This window comes from Rhinolophus sinicus, chromosome 13, assembly GCF_057876585.1.
Source record: "Rhinolophus sinicus isolate RSI-liver-muscle chromosome 13, RSI-T2T, whole genome shotgun sequence".
NCBI lineage: Eukaryota > Metazoa > Chordata > Mammalia > Chiroptera > Rhinolophidae > Rhinolophus > Rhinolophus sinicus.
The window spans coordinates 4,182,369-4,193,939 of NC_142513.1; the positions used below are offsets into that span (position 1 = coordinate 4,182,369).

At 54.1% G+C, this 11,571-nt stretch overlaps 1 protein-coding gene across 4 annotated transcripts in view; it reads left to right on the top strand.

The window, feature by feature from the left end:
- PMEPA1 (prostate transmembrane protein, androgen induced 1) overlaps nucleotides 1-10,432 on the top strand; it is a 56,881-nt gene extending 46,449 nt beyond the window's left edge. For all 4 annotated transcript variants that reach the window (XM_019748582.3, XM_074318203.2, XM_074318202.2 and 1 more), the window contains 3 exons: nucleotides 52-206; nucleotides 5,758-5,811; nucleotides 6,299-10,432. In XM_019748582.3, the coding sequence (XP_019604141.3) occupies nucleotides 96-206; nucleotides 5,758-5,811; nucleotides 6,299-6,847 (714 nt within the window). In that variant the 5' untranslated portion in view covers nucleotides 52-95 and the 3' untranslated portion in view covers nucleotides 6,848-10,432. The remainder of the gene's footprint in view (nucleotides 1-51; nucleotides 207-5,757; nucleotides 5,812-6,298) is intronic.
- The last annotated feature ends 1,139 nt before the right edge of the window (nucleotides 10,433-11,571 follow it).

Below are 11,571 nucleotides of genomic sequence, written 5' to 3' on the forward strand. Positions count from 1 at the left end.
GGGCTGGGCGTCGGCGCCCTCGAGAGCTCACGTGGCCCCTTGGTCTTGCAGCGGAGCTGGAGTTCGTGGAGATCACCATCATCGTGCTGGTGGTGATGGTGATGGTGGTGGTGATCACGTGCCTGCTGAGCCACTACAAGCTGTCCGCACGCTCCTTCATCAGCCGGCACAGCCAGGCCAGGAGGAGAGACGACGCCCTCTCCTCAGTAAGTGCCCCCCCTCCCCTCTGCACCCTGAGCTCCCGGGGTGGGGGGCTTCCCCTCATTTATGTGCTGTGCTGTCCTGCGTCCTCGATCGCTCTCAGAAACTGGAGGGGTGAGGCTCAGCAGGGAGGCAGCTGGGCAGGCGACCAGGAGGTGTCCTAGGTCCAGGCAGAGGCCCGACGGGACAGGGTGGTGGGAGAGGTGCCCAGTCTTGCACTCGTGACCCAGACAGAAGGGAGGGGCCCTTCCCCCATGACAATGCCCTGCAGGCGTCTGGGCCAGGGATTCACAGCGTCTTGGAGGTAGCAGGTCACCTGGGGAAAGGCCTTCCCTGGGGCCTGAGTTTAATCCCAGCTCCACCATTCCTGGCCATGAGCCCTTGGACCAGTCCCTGATCCACAAAATGGGGCTTCAGTCCCTGTTTGTTGTGTGAAAGGGACTGACGATTATGCCACCTCCCAGACAATTCAGGGCTCGGCACACAGTTCCTCCAGATTCCCTGCACTTTCATGGTCGAACCCTGCCCTGCGCTAGGTTTTCTCCTTCAGCAAATGGGCCAGAGGGAGGGGTAAATGGTTTCCCTTCTCCGCACCCGTGACACCTAATTGAACAGCCTGGGACAGGAGCTACGGTCTAGTGTGCAGGCTGGGAATTGGAGAAGGTGGCATGTGGGTGGCCCCGGGGCTGTGGGCAGGCACACACCCCTGAGCCCATGTTCGCTGGGCACTGGGAGGACAGTGACAGGACGAGGAAGTGATGCTGGGCAAGGCCACCCCGCTCTAGGGGCACCTGTGGTTGGCGGTGGTGCTCAGGCCGTGGGGCTGAGCCGCGTCCCTGGCAGGTTCGGGCATCTCCACTTGCACCAGGCCACGGCCTCAGGATGTCACTTGGTTGCCAGGGCGAGGAACATCCACTCTGGTCCCTCCAAGCTGAGGTGCCCCACCCGAGGCTCCACGTGTGTCCTGAGGGCACAACTGCTCTGAAGGAGTCATGTGCCCACTTCCAGGGCTCAGCCGTATGTTTAGTTGTCACTGCGGTTAGCCCAGGGATAGTGCCACGAGCACATGTCTGCACTTGCAGCAGCCTAGGGACCCCATTTTATAGGGGGGAAATGGGGGCTCAGAGAGGCGGGAACACAAGCCAGAGGCCACCTAGCTTTTAAGTGGCAGTTTGAAGAGCCCATGGCCCGTTTTGTCCTTCCCCGCCTGCTGGGGCAAGTGAGGGCACTTTGCACCAAGGAGAAGACATCAGCCCAATAGTACGTGCTCCAGGTGGGTCCTCCTCCCCTCGGACCCTCAGTGTGTCCAGCGGCAGGATGGGTGGGGCTAGCCTTTCTCCTGCCACTATGGTCTCGTGTGGTCACGGGAGGATGAAGTTAGCTGCGAGTGTCGGGGAGACGGCAGAGGCTCCAGCGTGAGGTGTCCTTGCCTCTGCGGTAGGGGAGGCAGCCGGTGGGCAGCACCTGAGACTTCGTGCTCAGACGGAGGTCAGGATTCAGGTTCCCAGACACCTGATGCTAAAAGAAAGCCCCCCCTCTCCCGCCCCAATTTACCCACCTACTTGCACAGGCTCCTGGGAATGCCCGGCTGGGTAAACACAGAGCCTTGTTAGGCCTGAAGTAAGTGTGGCAGCTTCCCTGGGGATCTCCCCACCCCTCACCAGACAGGGCACATCTGAGGAGTCTCAGGGCCCTGTGACCTCCCAGAGAGACCCAAACCCGGCTGCTGTCTGCCTGGGGCTGGGCTCACCCCAGCATGGCTGTCCTGCCAGGGCCCCTTTTCAGGCTGACTTCCTGGGAGTTTGTTTCCTCGTCTGTTGGAGGGTGAGGCTCCAGTACAGGCAAACACTGCGGCCTCGGGATGTCACGTCCCCCAGGGAAGCCAGGAAGGACATACTGCATAATGGTAACTTATAGCGACGATCTAGCCACTGCAGTGGCACAGACACTGGGTCTGAAGGGGCTTGTTCTGGGTGGGCAGGTGAGGCAAGTGTTACCTGTAAAGACAGGTACCATTCTACCCGGGCACAGGTGGACAGGTGCAGCCAAGCCCCAACCAGAAAGCCTCCTGACTGTTTCTGGGCTGCTCTTGGGCCCCTGAGTTTTGCTTTCAGGCGCCAGTTTGGACAGACCCTGCTTTGAATTTCCTCTCGCTAGCAGCTTTTAATTATTCCCCCCAAAGATTATGCGTCTGGGACAGCGATGGTCACTTCAGCTGCAGCACGCTGGGGAGACAGGTTTGTGCATGAGGCTTGCTCAGCGTGGGCAGGCACAGAATCAGACCAGAGGCTTAGCCAGGCCTTGGATGGGGCAACCATTGTCCTCTCTGTCACCAAATCATCCCTGTATGGTCTGCAGCTCCCATAGGGCCCATGGTCGTGGCCTCCAGGACACACAGCTCCCCCCGTGCCCTTTGTGTCAGGCTGGGTCCTAACCAGTATCCCACTACTTCATTCTTTCAGTGAATACTTATGAGTACCCAGTGTTTGGCTTGCAAAGCTTGGTGGATGGCGGTCCCGTTCACTGAGATGAGGAAGAGTGTCACCGGGGAGTTTAGGGGACGAATTGAGAGTTCCATCTGTCTGCCTGGAACTGCTGAGAGAGCGTGGAGCTCTGGAGTTGAAGGCAGGTCTGGCGCCATCAAGGTATAGACCAGGGGCTGGCTGCCTGCTTTTGTAAATAAAGTTTTATTGGCACACAGCCACACCTATTTCCGTGGTATCATTCCCATGGCGTTTGCCCTGCAGCAGCATTATTAGTGGTGTGACAGACCATCTGGCCTATGAAGTAGACACTATTTTACTCTCTGGCTCTGTAAGGAAATCGTTTCTGGACCCTGGTCTAGATGGGGAAGCCATGGCAGGCTGGCTGAGCTTACCGTGAGCAAGAACGCTTTTAGAGAAGGAGCCAGGTGGCGCCTGGAATGTCAGGGAGAGGAGGGTATAAGGTGCTGTCAGGAACACCAGTGGGGTGTCTGGCATTTGCACCTGGAAGGATGTCAGGGGCCATTCACTGAATTAGGGACTATGGTGAGTAGGTCACGGCCTCTGTGGGCGGAGGGTTCTAACTGAGTTCAGTGCAGCCAGCTGGACGTTGGGTTTCTGTGCAGCAGGGCCAAGCTGATATAGGAGCTGAGATGCTGTGGGAGCCTTGGGAGGGGCATCTGGCCTGGTCAGTGGTTCCTGGAAGGCTCTCTGAAACAGGAGGTGACCTCCAGGTATGCACGTTGAAGGGAGTCATGTGACGAGGATGCTGGGTGGTTCTGGGGTCTACGGTGGGGCCCCCAGGCACTGACTGGTGTTTTCTTTAGCTCCCTGGGTGGTGCCACTGCAGTGCCACTGTGCAGCCAGGTGGAGAACCCCTGGGCTAGGGCTCGAGGGATGGGGTGAGCAGTGGTGGGAAGAGGTTGTTGGCGACCACGTCATGTAGAGCCTGGGACAGAGAGCCTCATAAGGAGGGATTTTAGGCAGGGGCTTGTCTGGGTCACATTTGCCCCAAGCCAGCCTTGGCTGCTTGTACCCCTCCCCAGGGCTCCCGAGTCCACGGGGGGGGGGGGGGGGGGGGGAAGGTGGATGTACCCCATCTGCTTCCGGGCACACACATGGTCCCAATGGGGGGGGCCATAGAGCCTGCCAGGACCGGCCTGAGCCGAACCCAAGTGCATCTGGAAGCAAGTGGGCAAGGGTTTGGATCTCAGCACAACCTCTTACCGGCTGGGCCAACTCGGCTTGGCTAACTGACCTCAGTTGGCCTCACAGGTTTGTTGGGGGACTTGAGATAGTGCTTGACGCAGCATTACTAATATCAGTAACAAAATGGCCATTTGATGCATTGATGACCATCTTACCAGTAACTATGTACGTCTGCTCTCTGCATCCCCCAGCCTGGAACATACTAGACCCCAATGAGTCTTCATGGTTTAATGCATTCCTGATGGGACAGTTTTGAGACACAGTGCCCCCTAGTAGCCATATAAGAAATTGCAGCCTGCCAAGTAATTCCTCCCCAGACTGCGCTTGAATTGTCTTAGTAGCTGGGAACTCTCAAGGAAAGGTGCCCCCACGGAAACTAATGTGATGATGGATGTATTTATCTTGATTGTGGGGGTGGGTTCCTGGTATACACATAGGCCAAAGTTGTATACTTTAAATATGTTCAGCTTATTATGTATCAGTTATATCTCAATAAAGCTTACGTTAATGTTTAAAAGAAGACATCACCCTCTTCCCAGGCCCAGTGTTTGGGTTTGCCCCTCAGATGAGCTGATCCTGGCGTGGGGTCCTACTTTGCTGACCCTCAGGCCTCTTCCCGTGAAATGGGAATCTCAGTGGAGGGGAGGGGGGCAGTCTTTTTGTCAGTTGAGAAAGGTCCCTGGAGTGTCAGGAAGGGTTTCCAGCTTGGTGCAAAATGAGGGCCCTGATGTCTGCAGAATACGCTGTTTCCTGTCCCCTGGGCCCTCTGTGAGGTGGGATCATTGTCCCCAAGCTCCATCTGGTGGCCCAGGCTGAGGTCAGGGTGGCCTGAGCAGGGCAGGTAATGGGGGTAGGGAGCCTGTACTGTGGCTGGAACTCGCACATCCCCCACAGAGCCTGGGTAGGCTCAAGTCCAGCACCAGCCCCTAGATTCCTGGGGGCAGCCACAGGCCTCGCCTGGAATCTCAGGACAGAGGGTATGAGATAGCAGTGACATGCCCGGCACCTGGCCCAGAAGTGGTGCCACATCCACGTTTGTTGACTGACTGAATCATTTTGTGGCAGAGCAGCTGCGTGGGGGCATTTTGCTTATTAGCTCTACTATATTTCTTCACCTATAAACTAGGCTCACAAGAAGGAGGGCAAGATAGACTGTAAAGAACCAAATAAATACGTAGACAAGATGATTCTAGATACAACAGATACACTGTGAAGGAAATAATCAGATGACAGGATATTTAATGCGAGAGGGCCCTTGAGATAATGGTGTCAGAGAAAGTCTTCAGGGGACACGAATTGAAAAGCAAGGAGTCGGCCACACAGTGGGGTGGCCAGTGCATAAGCCCTGAGGTACACAGTTAGCTTTCTGACGCTCTAGGTAGCGGGCCAGCATGGCTGGAGAGAGTGGTGATGGCACCCGACGTTTTCATATGCTCCCTGAGGGCGACGTGCACTCCAGGTGGCTTGTATGCGCCACTCCTTAAGCGCTAGAATTCAGTAACTTGCCCAAGGTGGCACACCGAGCAAGAGGTGTTCAAGGCCAGGAGGGCTAGGTCGGGCCAGACTTCCTTATCAGCCAGTTCACCAGTTAATTTAAATTTATTCTAAGGCCCACGAGAAGCTGCTGGAGGGTTTGGAGAAGGAGGGCCCCACGAATCAGCTATATGTTTTGGAGAGCGGCAGTAGTGGGAGCTGAGCGAGTGACAAGGCAATTGTAATCATGTCCCGGGGGAGTCCAGAGCCCAGGCCGGAGCAGTGGATGGGGATGGAGAGAAGTGGATGGTACAAGATCTAATTCCAGGTGGACCCTTTGCTCCCCCATCTCGACCCATCCCAGTGACATGTCTCTCTCCTCTCCACACAGGAAGGATGTCTCTGGCCCCCGGAGAGCAGCGTGTCAGGCAGTGGAATCCCAGAGGTGAGCCCCAGCGCTGCCTCCCCTCCCCCACTCCCTGGCCCCCAGCCCCGTGACCCCACCTGCCCCCCAAGCCGTCTGTAGTGGACCCAAAGCCCCCCTTCACCAGGACAGAGGTGTCTCCCCACAGCTGGACAGTGTGGCTGCTAAAGGGCTACACCTGTGTCCTTCTCTGAAGAACTCTCCTTAGCTGCTGGGACCCTCCCTGCCTGGACGGTGTATACTCCTGATCCCCCGCTCCTCCCGCGTCCCCAGGAAGCAGCCCACAGTATCTGCTACCGCCGAAGCCAAAGGCCGCCCTATTTCAACCCTGTGGTGGTCACAGTCAGGGCTCCCAGTGGTCAGGCTGAGGCTGGGCTCCAGGCTCCGCTTGTTGCCGGCCCTGCTCGCTGCCCTGTCTCCCTTTCTGCAGAGAACAGCATCACACGCAGGGGTCCCTGCCTCAGGCCCTGCTTCTGGGGGGGCCCTCACTCTGCTCTGCCCCCTTCAGCCACAGGTCTATGCCCCACCGAGGCCCACCGACCGCCTGTCCGTGCCCCCCTTCACCCAGAGGGACCGGTTCCACCGCTTCCAGCCCACCTACCCCTACCTGCAGCATGAGATCGACCTGCCACCCACCATCTCGCTGTCGGACGGGGAGGAGCCCCCACCCTACCAGGGCCCCTGCACTCTCCAGCTGCGGGACCCCGAGCAGCAGCTGGAGCTGAACCGGGAGTCGGTGCGTGCGCCCCCCAACCGAACCATCTTTGACAGCGACCTGATGGACAGTGCCACGCTGGGCGGTCCCTGTCCCCCCAGCAGTAACTCGGGCATCAGCGCCACGTGCTACGGGGGCGGCGGTCGCATGGAGGGGCCGCCCCCCACCTACAGCGAGGTCATCGGTCACTACCCCGGGTCTTCCTCCTTCCAACACCAGCAGAGCAGCGGGCCGTCCTCCTTGCTGGAGGGGCCCCGTCTCCCCCACGCACACATCTCACCCCTGGAGAGCACAGCTGCCTGGAGCCAAGAGAAGGAGAAACAGAAAGGACACCCTCTCTAGGGCTCCTGGGCGGCGGGGCCAGGGCCGCGGTGGGTAAAGAGGAGAACTACTCCGCACTTCTTAGAAGAGACAGGAGGACGGTGTGACACCCAGGAAATGGCACATATCACCAACCTCTCCCCACCTCTCTGTGTATAAATATTTACATGTTCTGTCTGGTCTGAATGCACAAGCTAAGAAAGCTTGCAAAACAACAGCAACAACAACAAAAAAACATGTTTCTTTGTTGAGCCCTGTCTTGAAGGCCATAGAGAAAAAAAAATCCTCCCCTAGTCTTGTTTCTAGTTGAGCTGCGTGCGTGAATGCTTCTTTTCTTTTGTTTGTTTATGATGGTTTCACTTAACTTTAAAGACATATTTGCACAAAACCTTTGTTTAAAGATCTGCAATATTATATATATAAATATATATAAAATAAGAGAAACTGTATGTGCGAGGGCCAGGAGTATTTTTGTATAAGAAGAGTCCTATTAAAGAAAGTTGTTTTCTGAACTAGAAGAGAAAATGGCCATTTTTGAGTGCCAACTCAGAAAGTGTGTATTACCTTGTAAAGAAAAAGAATTACAAAGCAGGGGTTTAGAGTTATTTATATAAATGTTGAGCTTTTGCACTATTTTTTATTATAAATATGTCAGTGCTTGTTTGATGGAATCTTCTATCATGTCTGTTGAGACTTGTAAGGGAGAAATGTCGCATTTTGACGTCCGGCAGAGAGGGCGGATTCCACACAAAGTTCGGAGAGAGGCTTCCAGCCCGGCTGCTTTGCTGCGAAGTGGAAGCTTCTGTCTAGTGATAGGTTATTACCTCGTTACACATTCCCTCCCGAGGGGGATACATTTTTATCCCTCTGGGCCAGAACAGCCTTTGGATCGCAAACATAGGAAAATTACTCGAGGCACCAAATTCTAGGTGGAGTGGCTTTGCCTTTCCCAAAATGAAAATAAACGGTTAAGGAATTTTAGTTTTTCCTCCTATTTTTTTTTCCTTAACCTTGAAGGTCCCCCCGTAGGAAGGGACTAAGCTGTTGCTGTGTTGGCAGAGACACACCAGAGGGGTGTAGACAGCTTGTTTGTGTGGAGTGCTTCGGTGATGAGTCAGCTGGCTCCAGAATTGGTCAGCCAAGGTTGGTGCAGTCCACTGGCATATAGGAAAGGCCCAAAAGTATTAGGAATATGACCTCGTCCCTGTCCTTCTCTGTATGTATCGATTCTCACTTAACAGGCCAAATAAACAGAAGACCAGAGATGAAAAGGTGACACGCGCAGATTTCTCCCAGGACACGCGAAAGGGTTGAAACGAGAAAGATGGTCAAACCCACTGCAAGCCTGTGATTGATGTTTTAGAAGCAGAATTCTCTACCTTCTCTCCATTTTCAGTCCCTCCCCCCAGAGATAGTCGTGTTTGATGTGTTTATTTATGTGTGTTGTCATAAGCATCTTTCTCAGACACAACTCTTGTTTACCAGGATTTTACTGAGTAGTTTTGGGTGTGGCGAGACCCCTTGTTGGTGGCACGCAGGTGAAGAAGCGTGAGTGGGCACTCGTGTGTGCGAGTATATGACAGAAGAGTGGAGTGGGGAGGTCCCTTGGCATCCACTGGGACAATGGCTGGAGCAGGAGGTCCCGTGGGGTGGGGGACCCCCCCCCAGCTGGAAGAGCAGCCCCGCCACCCTGCACCCCCCTCCACCCCATGGAGGTGTCTTCATTTTCAGCAGAATGCCAACTAGCAGACTAACGTAAGAAAAAGGTATAAGAGGCAATAACTGTTGTTTTTAAGCAACTTTTGTATTACTTGAAAAACAAAAACCCAAGAACAGTTTTGACGTTCTGACCATTTGAACTCTATTTATATACATATTTTAAGAACGTGGTGACCAACAGATGAACTTGTCATTTGAGGGTCCGCTGACCAAGTCTGGCAGAAAGTGTTTGTACCTTAACAATAAAACCTGCCTCTCCGTGGGGTCTTCAGCCTAAAATTCACTTCTCTCTCAAAGAGGATTCTTTTCAAAGGTCATGCAGAGAAATCAATGTAGTTTGTCCTGAAAGGTACAGGGACACATTTATAGATAACCTTTTTAAGAACCATATCTTTGTGGAGCATCTCCCTAGTGCCTTACTGAGGAAGCGGTCGACTCTCTTGTCACCGGGCCAGGCGTTCCTGGACAGTACCTGGCTCAGCCGGGACTGGCCTTCCCGTTCCTGGTCAGCAAAGGGCTGCTGCTGCTTTTCAAACACCCCCCTCATCCTCGTGTCTCGTCCCACCCGCCCTCCACCTTGGATGAGCCTGGCTTGGTCAGGCAACCCGTCCATCCTCTCTTGTCAAGTACTGTGTTTAACACCCCTCTGGCTCAGAAACCTAGAATGGGCCTCATCTGTGCGTAGCGTCCGCCAAAAGCCAGTCCGCAGCGTTCCCGAGGTCCTCTTGAGCCAAACTCTGAACCTTGTTGCTTGGCGGTGTGCTCTGTGTCTGCTCTGTTCACAGCGAGTTAGAAGGAAGCAGGAGTGTGTGACTGACCTCAGCTGGCTTGAGGGCAGAGCACGCCCCTCTCTGATCACACCCCAGTATTGCAGCCCAGACCACCATGCTGCAATCAATGTCCCTGGGCTTCATGCCCAGCAGATGACAATTGCAGACGTTCATGGTGGAGTGGCTTGTCAGAGTCAGGGTGCATCCCAAGAAAAGCGGTGGTGTGTATTTCTGGAAACGTATGCCGTAACGAAGCTCTTGGTGTCTCTGTGAACCCCAGAGTTCTGGGGGCACACTCTTTCCTTTGGGTGTTGGCTGTCATGCCATTATCTTTAAGAAGCCTTTGAGCACCTCTCAGGAGGCCCCCTTTATTCAGTAGAAAGTTGGGGGTCTTCACAAGTGGCTGGTTGGAGGGGGGACCAGGTTGGGCTCAGAACATGAGGCAGAGCTCAGCTTTCTCTAATTCATTGTTTCCTTGTTTCTCTACTTGTCAATCATCACCCCACCCCACCCCTACCCGCAAAGCCAGGGTCTCTGCAGGACTTAGCAAAGTCCACTAAGAGCTTTCATTCATGTTCCCCCAAAAGCCCAGTGTTTTTTCAAAGAGCTGAAAGGGACTCCTCTCCTCTCTCCGCCCCACATCCGGTGATGCCGTTCCCTGTCCTTGTTTGTCTTTTCTGTGAATTGTACGTTTCAGAGATTTTTTTTCCCTCTGTGCAACATAAAGCTTCCAGGTCCATAAAACATCCCGATGATAAGGAAAGAATTTTTTTCCCCCCTGAAATCCACGCTTCAAATTTTGCTGTGCTATAGAGCTGAGAAGGACGCTGGGTTCTCGTTTGCCTGCCTGACCCCCTAGCGGTTTTGAGGATGGCTACACGCTTTCCTGTGGCGTTCTTGGTGTTGGGACCGCCCTCCTTTGCAGCCCTGTTCCCCAAGTTCTGTTAAACTTCTGTAAACTCTCCGTGGCACGTCGCTGCTGCGTAAGACTCTGTATTTGGATGCCAATCCACAGGCCTGATGAAATCGCTTGTTGTGTATCAATAATCATTAGTGGCAATGATGACATTCTGAAAAGCTGCAATACTTATACAATAAATTTTACAATTCTTTGGAATGAGGCTTTTTATTTCTTTGGTCGTTCCCCTGCCCCTACGTCCCTCAGCAACAACCCCAGGACTCATTTAGTGGGGAGAAAGCGATCCCCCAGAGCTGCTATGTGACCTTCAGCAATTCTTCGCATCTCTCTGTGTTAGTGCAGGGAACCCAGTGAAAACACTCGGCCAGGCAAGTGGTTTTAATATGAGGGGTGGTATTTGGGTTAAAAGAATTTCCAAAACATTGCCTCTGTGAGGACAGAGCCCCAGAAAGCAGTTTCCAGGCTCTCGGCCTCACACAGAAAGGTGCTGGCTCAGGTAGTAAATGGCCGTCAACTGTGATTGCATGGCCATCAGCTGTGGCTAGTTGGCCGTCAGCTGTAACCAGTGAGCCATTGGCCACTAATATAACTGCCGTGGCTATGCCAGCAAAAAAATGGGGGCTAGCAAGAAGATGGTGGCTGGGCCTGCAGCGGCGCAGTGAGGGTTGTGAACAGTGTGGCTCCTGTTTCCTGTTTCTCCAACCCAGCCGCCAGCGAGAATATAGTGATATGACTCCCCTGCCTATGGCTCCGTGGGTGTTCCTTTCTGGCCTCACCATATCCTGCGTTCTAGTGTGGGGAGCGGGAGCTGAGACCCCGCGTAACTCCCCCAGGCCGCCCCGCATGACAAATGGCGCAGCGAGCAGGGTCTCCCGCACGACAGCCTCCTCTTCCTCTCTCTTGGAAAATCATTCATCACCATAGCATGATGAAAGCTCTGATAAGGTCTGCAAGAAAGAAACTATCTGAGGCAGGGTTTTTTCCAGAAGTAAACTCTGACCTGTGCCCCTGTATCAACGGATGTATCACAGTTGTCTCCCAGGGGAGGAGACAGCTCGGAGCTGGGAAGAGGACAGGGTAGGAGTGGAGCACAGAACCCAGAGGGTCTGAGTGGGGCACCCACGACAGGAACACATTTATTTCTCCTGAACATTTTTAATGTCTGATAAAGACTTTTTAAAAAAATCAGCCCAAACAGAGTCACTAACCCACAGGGATGAGCTCCTGGATCACAGAGGCTTACAAACCTCACACTGGATCAGGGCAGAACTGAGCACATCTGTTCCCTCTCTGGTGCAGAAAAACCTCAGAGATTACAAAGAATTGGGGAGAAATCT